The sequence below is a fragment of the Stomoxys calcitrans genome, chromosome 5 (assembly GCF_963082655.1).
Source record: "Stomoxys calcitrans chromosome 5, idStoCalc2.1, whole genome shotgun sequence".
NCBI lineage: Eukaryota > Metazoa > Arthropoda > Insecta > Diptera > Muscidae > Stomoxys > Stomoxys calcitrans.
Window position 1 is genome coordinate 66,750,049 of NC_081556.1, and position 17,643 is coordinate 66,767,691.

Genomic DNA, 17,643 nt, shown 5'->3' on the forward strand with positions numbered 1-17,643 from the left:
CAATACTACAACCAATGGATCAAAATTTAATTCAGAACATCAAGGTACGCTACAGAAAATATCTGCTAAGCCATATTCTCAAAGAAAAGAATTCAAATCTTCGAAGCGTCTTAAAATCCTTTAACTTACGGAATACAGTTTCCTATTTAAACATGGCATGGCTTGACGTTAGCAAAAAGAATATAAACAAAAGTTGGTCGAAGCTGATGGCAGAAGTTTGCTTAGAACAAAGTTGGGACGATGACAACCATATACCTCTCTCTTAGTTAAGAGAAAAGTTATTACCTGTCAAGACTTAAATAGCATTCATAATACCATTTCGACTCTGAATCCTTCTGCTAACTTAAGCAGTTCCGATTTTTCTGAAGAAGATATTATTCAATCAGTTTTGCGAAATGAAATTGTTGAAGAAAATATGGACTCTGACAGCAGTTTTGACCAAATTGAAGAAGTCCAAGACAAAGTGTCTTATAAGGAGGCAGTCGAGCTGTTTGGAAGAGCAGTTTCAAAGTGTTGTGGGCTAAACAAACAAATGCGACTGAAAAGGAAATATTATTTCTAAGGAATTTAATAGAAAGACAGAAAAACTTCACAAGGACAAGTGTATTCAACCTAAAACAAATTTATATTTACGGCAATAAAATATATTTTTTTTAGTGGTTAATCCAATAATTTTTAAAAATGAATTAAATCTATGTTCACGAGTTTGTTATGTTATTATACCTTCCACCATAGGATGGGGGTATACTAATTTCGTCATTCTGTTTGTAACACCTCGAAATATGCTTTTCAGACCCCATAAAGTATATATATTCTTGATCGTCGTGACATTTTAAGTCCATCTAGCCATGTCCGTCCGTCCGTCTGTCTGTCAAAAGCACGCTAACTTTCGAAGGAGTAAAGCTAGCCCCTTGAAATTTTGCACAAATACTTTTTTTTAGTGTAGGTCGGTTGGGATTGTAAATGGGCCAAGTCGGTCCATGTTTTGATATAGCTGCCATATAAACCGATCTTGGGTCTTGACTTCTTGAGCCTCTAGAGGGCACAATTTCTATCCGATTGGAATGAAATTTTGCACGACGTGTTTCGCTATGATTTCCAACAACTGTGCTAAATAAGGTTCAAATCGGTTCATAACCTGATATAGCTGCCATATAAACTGATCTGGGATCTTGACTTTTTGAGCCACTAGAGGTCGCAATTATTATCCGACTTGCCTGAAATTTTGTACGACGGATCCTCTCATGATCATCAACATACGTGTTTATTATGGTCTGAATCGTTCTATAGCCTGATACAGCTCCCATATAAATCGATCTCTCTATTTTACTTCTTGAGCCCACAAAGGGCACAATTCTTATTCGAATTGGCTGAAATTTTACACAGGTCTCCAACATATAATTTAATTGTGGTTCGAACCGGACCATATCTTGATATCGCTCTAATAGCAGAGCAAATCTTTTCTTTTATCCTTTTTTTGCCTAAGAAGAGATGCCGGGAAAAGAACTCGACAAATCCGATCCATGGTGGAGGGTATATAAGATTCGGCCCGGCCGAACTTTTACTAGTTTTGCTTTTATTTCGAATATTGTCGATTTCGAAACTTCAAATTGTGCGCCCACTTGTCAGATTGATTTTCAACTTTCAATTGCATCTAATATTTTACATTTTCAGCCAATGTCAATGTTTTATGCTGGCGTTTATCAATAGGCGCCATAATTCACGTGTTAACACCACAAAGATGTAACAACACTAGGACAACAATCAAATTGACATTCCCCCTCCCTCACATTTTGTTATGTTAGTGGGTTTGTTCCTGGATAAACGGTAAACGGCACTATACTAAAGGGTTGATAACACACATACAATCTGTTGTACATATTCTAGTGTTTAAGTCTCAATACAAAGGGTACAATTGCTGCGGCACAAACACAAAAATATTACTGTCCGGACTAAAGAGGAAAAATTTTAAAAAGTGTCGAAAAATTGGGTTGTCCGGACTAGCGAGTGTACGGACTAGAGAGGTTATACTGTATAGTAATTTAGTTAGATTATTATTCAATCTGTAAAACCGATATATGTAAACATTTTTTTATGTTCAATTCCATAAGATTTAGTTGACACCAGCCGTATAATTGGTTAAGGTCGGATTGTAATTTCAGCTGATCTATATCAGTTTGAATGGTTTTAAAGAGAGAAATTGGCAATGGATGGAAGATCATTAATAAACATTGGAAACAAAATAGACTCAAGATGTCTACCTTGTGGAACTGCAGATAGAACATCAATAGATTTCGAAACAGAAATGCTAGCAATGAGAATGAAAATCACAGCAGGCCTAGTTTGTGTAATAGAAAATCTTATTGAAAGCCATAAACATAGAAAGGTTCCTGAGGGTGGGCTAAGCACCAGAAAAAATCAAATATTTTTCTTTCTTTTTAATCACATAAATCCAAAACTGAACAAGTAAGAGCATGCTAAGTTCGGCCTGGCCGAATCTTATATACCCTCTACCATGGATCCCATTTGTCGAGTTCTATGCGCAGTATCTCTTTTAAGACAAACAAAGAATATTGAATAAGTACTGTTATGCTATTGGAGCTATATCAAGTTATAGTCCGATTTATGGTCCACAAATGAATGCTGAACATTGTTGAAGTCATTGTGTAATATTTCAGTTCTTTTGAATAAGAATTGCGTCTTGTAGGGGCTCAAGAAGCAAAATCGGGAGATCGTTTTTTATGGGAGCTGTATCAAGCTATAAATCGATTCAGACCATACTAGACACGTATGTTGAAGGTCATGAATGAAGCCGTTGTACAAAATTTCTTCCAAATCGAAGATCCCAGATCGGTTTACATGGCAGCTATACCAGATTATGAACTGATTTGAATCATATTTAACATAGTTGTTGGAAGAGATTCCAAAACACCACATGCAAAATTTCACTCAAATCGGATGAGAATTGCGCCCTCTAGAGGCTCAAGAAGTCAAGATCCCAGATCGGTTTATATGGCAGCTATACCAGATTATGTATCGATTTTCGCCATACTTAGAACAGTTTTTGGAAGTCATAACAAAACACTTCATGCAAAATTTCAGCAGTATCGGATGAGAATTGTGCGCTCTATTGGCTCAAGAAGTCAAGATCCAAGATCGGTTTAAATGACAGCTATACCAGATTATAAATCGATTTGAACTCAAGAAACAAAATCGGGAAATCGTTTTTTTATGGGAGCTGTATCAAGCTATTAATCGATTCAGACCATATTAGGCACGTATGTTGAAGGTCATGAAAGAAGCCGTTGTACAAAATTTCTTCTAAATCGGATGAAAATTGCGCGCTCTATTGTATCAAGACGTCAAGATCCCAGATCGGTTTATATGGCAGCTATACCAGATTATGAACTGATTTGAATCATACTTAACACAGTTGTTGGAAGTTATACCAAAACAATACGTGCAAAATTTCAGTCAAATCGAACGAGAATCGCGCCCTTTAGAGGCTCAAGAAGTCAAGTCCCAAGATCGGTTTATATGGCAGCTGTATCAAAACATGGACCAATTTGGCCCATTTACAATCCCAACCGACCTACACTAATAAAAAGTATTTGTGCAAAATTTCAAGCGGCTAGCTCTTATAAAGTTGGCGTGCTTTCGACAGACAGACGGAGGGACATGGCTAGATCGACTTCAAATGACATGACGATCAAGAATATATATATATATTATCGCATATTGTTACAAACAGAATTACAAAAATAGTATACCCCCATCCTATGGTGGAGGGTATGAAAATAAAACATGTAAAAGCGTGCTAAGTTCGGCCCGGCCGAATCTTATATACCCTCCACCATGGATCACATTTGTCGAGTTCTTTTCCCGGCATCTCTTCTTAGGCAAAAAAAGGATAAAAGAAAAGATTTGCTCTGCTATTAGAGCGATATCAAGATATGGTCTGGTTCGAACCACAAATAAATTATATGTTGGAAACCTGTGTAAAATGTCAGCCTATTCGAATAAGAATTGCACCCTTTGGGGGCTCAAGAAGTAAAATAGAGACATCGATTTTTATGGGAGCTGTATCGGGATATAGACCGATTCAGACCATAATAAACACGTATGTTGATGGTCATGAGAGAATCCGTCGTACAAAATTTCAGGCAAGTCGGATAATTATTGCGACCTTTAGTGGCTCAAGAAGTCAAGATCCCAGATCGGTTTATATGGCAGCTATATCAGGTTATGAACCGATTTGAACCTTATTTGACGCAGTTGTTGAAAGTAAGAATAAAATACGTCTTGCAAAATTTCAGCCAAATCGGATAGGAATTGCGTACTCTAGAAGCTCAAGAAGTCAAGTCCGCAGATCTGTTTATATGACAGCTATATCAGGTTATGAACCCATTTGAACCATACTTGGCACAGTTATTGGATATCATAACAAAACACTCCATGCAAAATTTCATTCTAATCGGATAAGAATTGCGCACTCTAAAGACCCAAGATCGGTTTATATGGCAGCTATATCAAAGCATGGACCGATATGGCCCATTTCAATACCAACCGACCTATACTAATAAGAAGTATTTGTGCAAAATTTCAAGCGGCTAGCTTTACTCCTTCGGAAGTTAGCGTGCTTTCGACAGACAGACGGACGAACAGACGGATGAACATGGCTAGATCGACATAAAATGTCGCGACGATCAAGAATATATATATTGGGTTGCCCAAAAAGTAATTGCGGATTTTTCATATAGTCGGCGTTGACAAATTTTTCCACAGCTTGTGACTCTGTAATTGCATTCTTTCTTCTGTCAGTTATCAGCTGTTACTTTTAGCTTGCTTTAGAAAAAAAGTGTAAAAAAAGTATATTTGATTAAAGTTCATTCTAAGTTTTATTAAAAGTGCATTTACTTTGTTTTAAAAAATCCGCAATTACTTTTTGGGCAACCCACAATACTCTATGGGGCCTCAGACGAATATTTCGAGTAGTTACAAACAGAATGACGAAATTAGTATACTTATAACCTTCGCGAAAGCCACATAACCAATGAAAAAAAGGAGACACTGATCATAGCAATCGATGCACATCTTTCGTTTTTATATACAATTAAGTGAAGCTATAGGACGCCGTTTTTAATTTAAACAATTTTACGTTTTATCGATATTAAATGAAAAAAACATAATTTTTCATTAGAAATTCCATAAGACATGATCAGGAAAACGTGTATATAAAAAAACTAGCTCCCTGTGGCCTACTTCGTTAGCCCCGTTTTTGATACTCCCTTTTTAGTATAGAACTTTCAAAAACTAGGTAGTCATTCAGTTTAAAAGGTTATGAAGCTTTGTAATAATTGCATATAAAATTTCACAAATCTGTTCCCTTCTGTAAAAAAGTACCATATAGTATTAAGAATAACAATACATCATTGAGTCGCCCAATATATATTGTATAAGGTATAAATGAATCCCAATTTGAGAGCTTAAGATTAATCTGTAAAGAAAATACCATTTTGTTTGTTTTAGTACCTAAATGCAAGAATTAAAAAGAAATCTTCTAACCTCCCAATATTTACTGAGTGCTTTTGCTCAATTTGTAAAGAATGTAGCATTTTGTACGTTTTAGTACCTAAATGTACGATTTTGAATAATTTTCTGGTGACCCAAAATCAAGGTGAACTTGTATCCTAATTTTGAAAGCTTTATCTCACTCCGGTAAGAAAGTACTATTTTTTGTGTTTGAGTACCTAAATATACGTATAAAAAATATCGTCTTTTGCCCAAAATATTCTTTCAAAGGTACCAATTATCCCACAATTAGTACGTTTTCTTTCGTATTTTTAAAGACATTACGATAATGCTTGTCGAATTGCTTAATTTTAGAAGTCTTCGTTCGCTGTAAACGAAGATAAGCTATTTCGTACTTTTTTGCTCGTTTTGGTACCAAAATGTACGATTTTTTAATGGATCATTTAGTCACCCATTATGTATTTCCTTTTTGTACATGCATGCTAAATTTCAGACCTCTAGCCCCATCTGTAAAGAAAGTACCAAATGGTATCACAAATTACGAGGTGTGAATAGATTATTTGGTCACCCGTCATATTTTTCCTAGTTGTACCTGTATGCCAAATTTCAGACCTCCAGCCCCCATATGTAAAGAAAGTACCAATGGTACCACATGACAAATTTCAGACCTCTAGCTCCATCTATGAAGAATGTATCAAATTGTACAAAAATACATAATGTGGGAATAGTGAATAGATCTTTTAGCTACCCATCATATAGTTTTTAGTTGTACCTAAATGTCAAAAATTCAGACCTCAAGCTCCATCTGAACAGAAAGTACAAACTAGTACCAATATTAGTGCAAAATGGCGATGATCAGTCAGTCAGCAATCAGTCAGTCACTCAACTCTTTTATATATATAGATATTGCCGAAAAAGTTGCTGAGTTATATAAAAAGGCTAGGAAATATTTAATCAAATTTTTGCTTGGACAGCTTACGTTTTTCATGTATTAAATAAAAGGCGGTATGATTTGTGTAGCTCAAAGTAGTTTTTCGGGTTGTTACTAAGGTTCTTAGGGTTTCGTAAACTCTAATAACAATTTGGGTAACCCTTTCATATGAGTACTGCTCTTCAACTTGGTAAAAGGGAGAATTTTAGCACTATCGTCTATAAAAACAAATGATGTTGGTGATCCATACTTTGGGTATTCTTACGTTAAGCAAACACAAAATACCATGAGAAAGCACCCTAAAGACATTATGTTACCTCTTTCAGGATTTATAGCCTTTAAAGCATACTGAGGGTCAAGTTTACCGGATTGACCCGATTAAGCCCTTCGTCGACAAGGGTTGCCGCCTCAGTATACAAGACCCTGCTACACCAACAACATATTATTTCCACAGAGATGTAATCCCATGGCAGCCGGTTATACGCATCGGATTGACCTGATGGAATCCTTCATCGGCAAAGGCTGCCGCCCCAGTGTACGTGTTCGTCCTTTTTTCGTCATGTTAACTGCCCAGCCAAAATCACTCGACACATACCCATATATCCCTGGACGCAATCCATCTTAGTCGCAGAGTTCCTAAATCTGGACACTCAACTGAATTAAGCAGACGATAGATAGAACAAAACAAACTGCTACAACAGCAACAGAGATGTAACGAAAAATTTAATTGAAGAAGCTCAAAGCTGTCGTCCCAACGCGCCGTAACGCATGTTGTCCTCCTCTTCTCTAGGTGTGCCTTGGCACCTGTAGTCGAGAGTAATACTTCAAGCGCACAACTAGTCCTCAGTCTAATTAATGAGGATGAGACGGATAAACCAGAGGGATGTACAGTTCGTCCCCAGCCTTTAAGTAAAGATGGTGTTTCCGACTTCAGACAGTGTCAATGAACAGCGGGATGACAGCAGATGTGGGCGATGGATTTGCTAAGCTCACAAGCAGACCGAGAAAGCGATCCGGGGCATGGCGAAGGAGATAGACAGAGGAGTGTGTACCAGCAGCGCAATCGGGTGGAAGCGCATTGAACTGACATTCCAGGCACATCTACGGAAGATGGAAAGAGAATCAGATCTCCCGAAGAGCATAACACTGCCAAGACGCTGAAGATGAAAAAGAGCTTTCAAGCACTCTGGGAAGGCCAAGCCCCCCGCAATGGAGATTCCAGACAGTGTCATGCGGAGAGAGATAAATTCGGTACAGCAACGAAGGAAGCGCGCAAAGCCACTGGGTCTTCATAGTGGACCAGATCGTCGGTCCCAGGTGAGGCATTTGGTAAACGAACCGGTTATCGAGCATTAGCTTTGAAGGGGTCCACCCATCCGAATTATGAGCTGCAAGTTTAGGGCGGCATCTTAACGCTGCGTTTTGCATCAGCGGAATGTTTTGGTACCGTCAAAAAGCTCGTTGGAAGTGTCCACACTTCCTGGGGCGAAAAGCACGACCTTGTGAGAAAGATGGACATCCCACAGTTTACAAAAGCGACGATCTTTATCAAGGATGTGTGCGGTGAAATTGCGCCGGAACGCATGATGGAAGTCTTAAACAAACAAAACCAAGATTTGGTCGTGGAGAAATGAGAGGTTTTCCACAGGAAGGAGAGGAAGGAATATGCCCTCATGAGTATAAATATGCGCTTTAAGATGCATCCTTTGCTTTAGAGAAAGTGATATAGTGATATTGTTACTTTATTTAATCACAATCGGTATATGATAGAAATATGTAAACTTATTTGTTTGAGAATTTTCGAGCGTTTTCATGTGAATCGATTTTGTAATTTAAATACTATATCCTACAAAAAATTATTAGGTCAAAAGGTGACCAATTTAAGCACGTACACAGATTGGAAAAATGTCATAGACAAATTTGTAGTTTGTTCACCATTTTCAAGTTTAAAAGAAAACGAAAAATTAATTGGAACATTTGTTTTATGAAACTTTTATTTTTTTTTATTTTTAGCACTCCTGTAACTTACAGCCGGCAGATGTTAACCGGATCGCATGTAAAGCAATTGCCCTCATCGCCAGTAGAAATCCCCAGTATAAGTCTCAATGGTTGCGCCATTTCCACAACTAATAATGACCAAAATCCGAAGAAGGCCGAACATGCCAAGCTTCGAGCTTTGACGATGCGGCACAATAAAAGTAATAATGCCTTGAGTGGGCCATCATCGGTATTGCGAAACGCACACTCGACTGGCCAGTTAAACATGGGCTACGAAGGCGGCAATAGCGCAGTCAGTATGTCTAATATATCGGCAACTGGTGAGCAGAAAAGGAAAAGAAAATGGTCCAAACTTTTAAACAAAGTGTTTTCACGCAGTAACTCCAATCTGAAACAACAAACATCTGAATGACAAAATTTAACTGGCACATTGCCTCTTCCATGCGATTGCTACTTAAAATCCTTTAAAACCATTAGGTGATATTTTATTGTAACCGCACATAATTTCTAAAAATTTTTGATGTCACAGTTTGCTCTTCAGTCTTGTAACCTACATACTTTATAACCGAATTGCCACTCTATACTCCAACTCGTGCTAAAATACAATACTATTCAAATCTACATCTTTAATTTGTCCAGTATTCGTATTAAGGTAATGAAGTTGAAATTAAATAAAATAAGGCTGTTGTAAAATGAAATATGAAATTATTTTTTTGTGTTCAAGTGTATACCTTTATTATTTATATATTTTCTGATTATTTCAACTCCAGGTCATCGAACAAATAAATATTAACAAGTAAAAGCGTGCTAAGTTCGGCCGGGCCGAATCCAGAATCCACCACCATGGATTCTGCTAAAAATGTATACAAAATACATTTAGTTGAAGGGCATAATATCATTTTTTCAAAATCGAAAATTGTCAAAATTCTTGTTACTGTATTTTGCTCATAGAACTCGGTACCACTTGTTTGGAATGTGTTGGCATTATCTTCGTCACATTTTTTATAGTGCGTTTTGACAGTTGTTCGTGTGAAAAGTCGAAGTCGTACTAGGCTTAACGACGAAAAATACCCAAGAATAGAGCTTTCTTTGAAAAAATTCTAGCTCGAGTTAGTAAAGAGGTATCGTAATGAAATTTAGATTGGCGTTAAGTAGACGACTGAAACCAGTTACAACAATTTTTCCCGTCATGTTTTGGGGGAAAATTGGCTTGTCAAAAGTCAGCACTTTTTTATATCCCAAGAATCCAACGAAAACATATCTCAAAATTCTTAGGAGTGAGATTTCTGGAATCCGTTTTAATGTCTCCTTCATAAATTATTAAGAAAATAATTTTTTGTTTAGGGTAAGCCTAAGTAAAGTAAAAGATTTTTTTTTCAAAAATTTTGAAAGTTGAAAACTTAGGAAAAAATTGCTGCATCAATATAAATTCTCTGGATTATGAATATGCTAGCATATACCCGGTCGCTTCGTTGCCCCCGATGGTACACCCAATATCAAGATGTAACTGCCTTATCCGTAAAGAAATAACATTTTGAAAGTTTTAGTGCCTAAATGTACGAATAAAAAAAAACTCTAGTCGGCCGATAAATACTGTAAAGGTGTAACTGTATCGCAGTTTTGAGATCTTTAGCTCAATCCGTAAACAAAGTACCAGTTTGTTCCATTTAGTACCTTAATGTACAAATTTCAAAATTCTTTCAATAACATTTTTGAAAAGGCAAAGTCAAAATATAATCTTAAAAATTATTTCCTACAACATAAATGGATTATCAATTATATATTTATTCCCTTACTTTTTTGCGTATTTATGTAACCTCAATATATTAGTATTACTTGAAACTCACTTGGAAAAAGAACATACAATGAAGGCGGCGAAATACCTTCCACGGTACGATATCCAATGGATTCATGCAGAACGAATAAGCTGCTTTGGAAGAGGTATCATGGCTGGAGTAAATCTATGCGGTATGAATTCGGAACAAGAAATGGATTAACAACATTATATTTAACTACCACAAAACCTTTAATTTGTATTACGCCGCTTAATTTGAGATACGTGACAATACTTAGGACAATTTTTTCCAAGGTTCGAAGAAGTGGCCGGTAAACATAACATTGACAAATTGCACCTAGTGAGAAAATTTTCGAATTCATCTCTATTCAAGAATTATAAATAAGGGCAATGAAAAATTGAATAAAATAAAAGTAGCGCTACTGAATAAGGTGACCCAAATTTATGAAAAATGAGATGGCCAAATAGAAGGAGGTCACTGTAGAATATTTAGGACACTAAAAAAGATGAAAAGATGTCTTTATTGGAAAAACATGACTAAAGATGTAACTAAAAACATTAAAGCATGTTTAAAGTGTCATACTGCTAAAACAACAAAACATTTAAAAACTCCACTGACGACTACACCGACACCGGCAAGACCATTTAATACGGTATATGTAGACACCGTGGGCCCATTATCAAAGACAGAACAAGGAAATGAGTTTGCAGTCACAATGATATGTGATCTGACTAAATATTGGGTTGAACAATAAGTAATTGTCAGTAATATAGTAATAATATAGTCGGCGTTGACAAATTTTTTCAACGGCTTGTGACTCTGTAATTGCATTCTTTCTTCTGTCAGTTATCAGCTGTTACTTTTAGCTTGCTTTAGAAAAAAAGTGCGCGAAATTTTGTTTACATTTGTTTGTTTGGCGTCAATTTTAATATGGGTACCACATGTAAAGGGTGATTTTTTTGAGGTTAGGATTTTCATGCATTAGTATTTGACAGATCATGTGGGATTTCAGACATGGTGTCAAAGAGAAAGATGCTCAGTATGCTTTGACATTTCATCATGAATAGACTTACTAACGAGCAACGCTTGCAAATCATTGAATTTTATTACCAAAATCAGTGTTCGGTTCGAAATGTGTTCAAATTTTGACAAATTTTGTTCAGCGATGAGGCTCATTTCTGGTTGAATGGCTACGTAAATAAGCAAAATTGCCGCATTTGGAGTGAAGAGCAAGCAGAAGCCGTTCAAGAACTGCCCATGCATCCCGAAAAATGCACTGTTTGGTGTGGTTTGTACGCTGGTGGAATCATTGGACCGTATTTTTTCAAAGATGCTGTTGGACGCAACGTTACGGTGAATGAACACATTTCGAACCGAACACTGATTTTGGTAATAAAATTCAATGATTTGCAAGCGTAGCTCGTTAGTAAGTCTATTCATGATGAAATGTCAAAGCATACTGAGCATCTTTCTCTTTGACACCATGTCTGAAATCCCACGTGATCTGTCAAATACTAATGCATGAAAATCCTAACCTCAAAAAAATCACCCTTTATTAAAAGAAATTCATTTAACAAACCGAATCAACGATTGTGATATGCACCTTAAACGCAATGAATTCGATCCGTTTTAAAACGAATCATAATTGGAGATGAAAAATGGATTGTTTACAACAACGTTAGTCGAAAACGATCATGGTCCAAGCATGGTGAACCAGCTCAAACCGCTTCAAAGGCTGATATCCACCAAAAGAAGGTTATGCTGTCTGTTTGGTCGGATTGGAAGGGTGTGGTATATTTTGAGCTGCTTCCAAGGAACCAAACGATTAATTCGGATGTTTACTGTCAACAATTGGACAAACTGAATACAGTCATCAAGGAGAAGCGACCAGAATTGGTCAATAGTAAAGGTGTCATATTCCACCAGGACAACGCTAGACCGCACACATCTTTGGTCACTCGCCAAAAACTGAGTGAGCTTGACTGGGAACTTTTGATGCATCCACCATATAGCCCTGATCTTGCACCATCAGACTACCATTTCGATCTTTGCAGAACTCCTTAAATGGTAAAACTTTCAATTATATATTTGATTAAAGTTCATTCTAAGTTTTATTAAAAATGCATTTACTTTCTTTTAAAAAATCCGCAATTACTTTTTGGGTTAAATGAAGACTTAAATTTCGGACATGGGGACAGAATACAAAAATACCCTACTAATGGAGATATGCGATACTACTATCTATAATTGAGAAATGAACATCAACAGGTTATCACCACCCGACGAAATGGCCCATCGGCGATGACATTTGGTTAAAGTCAGAGCTGAATTTGGTACTGTCTGCCGACACACTATTTATAGGCCGATCCTAATCTTTCAAAGCCTTCAAAATGTGGCTATCTTGGCTAATATCTTAGTTTTATAGTGATAGTTTTGTCGAATCAGCTTCAGTATTTTGATGAAATTTTTTCTTTTCCTCTCATTTTAATTTGCTCTCAGGCTAGTTTTATGACTTCAAGGGGTTATTCTTTGTGTCGGTCAATGGCTTTTAAATTCCTTATTTCCATAAAATTTTACGCAAACACATTGAAAAATTAAAGCTAGTCTCATTTGAACAACAATCACAAATCCTATGGTGCAATCCGTCATCTCGTCATCATTTCAAAATTGGCATTATCAACACAACCAAAGAAACTTGCCCTCGTTTGTTTACGTGAGCAAGTAAAATGAGAAAAAGAGAAACCCACAAAGAGAACATGCAAAAAAATGGGGTAGTTTGCTGTGAATGTAAACACAGAACTGACGTCTTAATACCATCACTCTGGCCATCCGTTCTCAGCTGTCGCATGAGTCCATCTTGTTCTCCACCGAACTTTATTGAAATCGATCGAAAAGCCGATGTTGAAGGAAAAGACGTCCGGTAAAAATTCCATCCAACTATTATATAATTTGCATCATGTACAAAGACATGAAGTTTGCTAATTTATTGGAGATAAAATGGGATAAGGTAGTAGAACTAGAAATCAGAAAAACGAAGAGATTTGCACGTTAATGCAGTTGCAAAAATCCTCATCGTCATCTTTTCATTCAAAAAAAAAAAAAAAAAAAAAAAACATTTGGAAGAAAATCAATACTTCAAAAAGTAGATTTTTAAAATTTAAAAAAAAAAATATCAACGCATTCAACACTGAGGTCAAAGCCTACAGAACTAATGAATTTCTACTATAATCAATGGTGTTTGCTATTGACTGTTAGATGACGATCCTAACTCACAATGAGCTCCGTATCAATTGCCTTAAATACAGTATTGTGAATTATGAAATTCCAAGGAAAAAACGAAATGGCTTCATTTGATATAATTATTTTAAAATGTTAATGTGATTCCATTTGTAAAATGTAAATGATATTAACCCATTAAATACGAATGGGTAGAAAAATACCCAAGAATTTAAATGTAATTAAATCCACTTTTCTTCGCTTAATGGTCATAAAATATTAAAAACATGTTTTATTTTGTTGTAAATACATTGCGCAAATTCAAAAAGTACGAAATTTTTTTAAGAAATTTTTTTAAGAATGACTACGTCAGTATAACTCTAAATTATGAATATATGAAATTTCATCCAAATTGGATAAGGGAATCGAGGTCAATCGTAATGGGTTAAAATTTTGTCTTTGAAACAAAATTTATTGACAATTATCTATAGAAAAAATGTTAGGAAAATGTTTTCGTTTCATAAGATGTTATTGAAATTTATCGAAATCTTTCATTTAGAAAAAATAATTTCGAGGACGACCGGTCCTGAGCAACATTTTGCCTTTAGACAATCTATCATTGATATTTTGTCTTTAGAATAAAATGTCTTTCAAGTTTTATCTATACATAGAAAAAATATCATTTTGTATTATATTTCGTGATCTTTCATTTTGTTTAGAAGAGTATAATAAAAAAATTAAATGTGTGTTATTGAAATTTTGGCTTTACAAAAAGTTTGTCTTTGGAATATTTGTCACTGAAATATAGTCTTCAGAAAAAAAATTATTAAAATGTAGTCTTTAGAAAAATTGTTATTGAAATGAAATTTTGCCTTTAAAAAATAATTTCGAGGGGATCGGGCCCGGGCTGAAGAGAATGTAACGCTGAATTATAAAAACTTTGTACTTAGGAAAAATTGTGATGAAGTTTTGTCTTTAAAAATGCTACGCAAAAATTTTACCTTTAGAAAAAATTTCATTAAAATTTGTTTAGAAAAAATTTCATTAAAATTTTGTACTTAAGAAAAATAATTTTAAGGTGATCTTAGTCTGATCAAAATTTTGTCTCTGTGGAATATTATAAATATGAAATTTTGTCATTTTAAAAAGTTTTAGTTGTGTTTAGAACCAATTTATCCAAACATATATATAGGAGCCAGGCTACCTCCCTGGCTCCTATATATATACTTACTTACTTACTTTAATTGGCTATGAATATTTGTTCCACTAGCCGAACGTAGAATAGCGTTCCAAGCGCCTCGATCTTCTGCGCTCATTCTAAAATCTCTGATACCAAGTTTCATTCTAAAATCTCTGATACCAAGTTTCGAGGTGTCTCCCACAACTTGATCTTTCCATCGGGCTTTTGGTCTTCCCGGTTTGCGTGTACCACCGTGCATTCTGACAACATGACCTAGCCAACGCATCGGTTGTATTTTGATGCGTGTAACTATGCTATCGTCGTCATACAGCTCGTGGTTCATACGTCGCCTATATTCACCATATATTTTACGAAGAATCTTTCTCTCAAATACTCCAAGCACTTCCTCATCTGCTTTCACAAGTAAACATGCTTCAGAACCATATAACACCACGGGTAGTATCAGTGTCTTGTAAAGTGTAGTCTTCGTCTCTCGAGAGGTGGCCTTGTTTCTAAACTGCTTACTTAGTCCAAAGTAGCTTCTGTTTGCCAGTATTATTCTTCGCTTTATCTTAAAACTGGTGTCATTCGTTTTGGTTACGGCGGCGCCGAGGTAGATAAAGTTACTGACTATCTCAAAGTTGTGGTTCCCAACTTTCTCCATTTTCTTTATCTGCTCGGTTGTGCAAGGCTTTTTGGGAGTTGAAACCATCCATTTCGTATTATCTCCATTTACTGCCATTTTCACTCTCTCTTTCAATTCTTTCAAAGGCTGCAGTGACTACTTCCGGTGACCTATGATATCGATATCGTCGGCATAGGCGAGTAGCATGTGCTCTCTTGTGATTAGTGTGCCATATCTTTTCACATCTGCATCTCGTATAATCTTCTCCAGCTGGATATTAAGGAGATCACACGATAGGCTGTCTCCTTGTCTGAAACCTCGTTTGGTATTAAATGGTTCGGAGAGATTCTTTCCTATTCTTACTGAGGAACGCGTATCAGCAAGTGTCATCCTGCAGAGTCTTATTAATTTTGCAGGGATACCAAACTCAGACATGGCTTGAAATACCTTTGAACGTAAAGGAGTATCGAAGGCGGCTTTGTAGTAAAAAAAGATGGTTGGTGTAAATTTGTCCTTATCGGGTCTTTTCCAGGATTTGGCGCAGTGTGAATATCTGGTCCAGGGTGGATTTACCAGATCTAAAGCCGCATTGATAGGGCCCAATTATCTCATTGACTTTAGGTTTTAATCTTTCACACAGTACGCTCGAGAGTATCTTGTATGCGATGGGGAGGAGACTTATTCCTCTTTAGTTGGCACATTCCATCTTGTCTCCTTTCTTGTGTACGCGACATAGTATGCTGAGGTTCCTATCATCGGGTATGCGTTCTTCTAGCCAGATTGCGCAGATAAGCTGATGCATACGCTTTTCAGCGTGTCGCCTCCGGTCTTAAATAGTTCAGCGGGTAACCCGTCGGCTCCTGCTGCCTTGTTGTTCTTTAGTTGGGTTACTGCTACTTGGACCGCATTCTGACTAGGAGGTAAACATTCTATACCATCATCAGGGATTGGTTCTGCGGTATCCTCTTCGTTGCCAACATCGGACACTAGCAGTTGGGTGAAATGTTCTTTCCATATCCTCAGCATGTTGTCTGTGTCAGTTACCAGATTTCCTTCTTAGTCTCTGCAGGAGGATGTGCCTGCACCAAAGCCATTGGTTTGGTGTTTAATTCTTTGGTAGAATTTCCGGACTTCATTCTGACTCCTGTACATCTCAATTCGCTCGCACTCACGTCTTTCCATTTCCTTTTTCTTTCTGTGGAATAGACGTTTCTCCTCTCTCCTTTTCTCCCGATACCTCTCCTTCATCTTACGTTGCTACAGATTTCAGGGTTGCTCTATATGCCGCATTTCTGGCTTCAGTAGCATCTCGACACTCTTGATCGTACCATGGGTTTTTTGGAGGAGGCTTCCGGTACCCAAGTACGAATTTCGCTGCATTTTCCATGGAGTGGGCAATAGTTTGCCACTGCGCCATTATATCATCGGAACCAGGAGTGCTTTCATGAAGCAGTTGGGTCAGTCGAGTGGAGTATGCCGCTGCCATTTGTTGTGTTTGGAGCTTTTCAATGTCCAGCTTCCGTGCAGTGTCAGATCGTTCTTTCCTCGCCATGTTCAAACGGGTGCGAACCTTTGCTGCAACAAGGTAATGATCCGAATCTATATTCGCTCCACGGATAGATCGTACATCTAACACGCTGGATGAATGCCTTCCATCTATCACAACGTGATCAATTTGGTTTCTCGTGTTTTGATCGGGTGACAGCTATGTGGCTTTGTGAATATTTTTATGTTGAAATCTGGTGCTACTAACTACCATGTTTTTTGCCGCGGCGAAATCTATCAGCCTCAACCCATTACTGGACGTTATCTCGTGGAGGCTAAACTTTCCGACTGTTGGACCAAAGATGTCTTCCTTCCCTATTTTCGCATTAAAATCTCCCAGAACGATTTTATTATCATGGACGGGGCAGCGGTCATATTCTCTCTCGAGACGCTCGTAGAAAATATCCTTGGTCTGCTCGTCTTTGTCTTCCGTCGGGGCATGGACACAAATAAGGCTAATGTTGAAGAATTTGGCTTTTATGCGGGTTGTAGCTAAACTCTCATCAACCGGAGTAAAGCTGAAGACAAGGTGTTTTAGTCTCCGACTAACCACAAATCCACAGCCAAATTCATGCCTCGTGTTATGGCACCTATAGTATAGTTCGTCACCGTTTGGTGTTGTAGTGACGCCATTCCCAGTCCATCGCACTTCCTGTAAGGCGGTTATATCTGGCCTGTACTTCTCTAATACATCCGCCAGCGCGTATACTGCACCTACTCTATAAAGAGTGCGGACATTCCAGTTGCAGATCCGTAAATCATGGTCCTTTTTTCGTTTGGGTGGGTCGTCAACGTTGGGGGGATCCGTTTTTACTATTCC

General features: G+C 37.1%; 1 protein-coding gene across 2 annotated transcripts in view; it reads left to right on the forward strand.

The window, feature by feature from the left end:
* Nucleotides 1–9,159, forward strand: part of LOC106093182 (myeloid differentiation primary response protein MyD88) — an 88,536-nt gene extending 79,377 nt beyond the window's left edge. For both annotated transcript variants that reach the window (XM_059369538.1, XM_059369537.1), the window contains exon 6: nucleotides 8,477–9,159. In XM_059369538.1, the coding sequence (XP_059225521.1) occupies nucleotides 8,477–8,873 (397 nt within the window). In that variant the 3' untranslated portion in view covers nucleotides 8,874–9,159. The remainder of the gene's footprint in view (nucleotides 1–8,476) is intronic.
* Nucleotides 9,160–17,643: the final 8,484 nt, after the last annotated feature.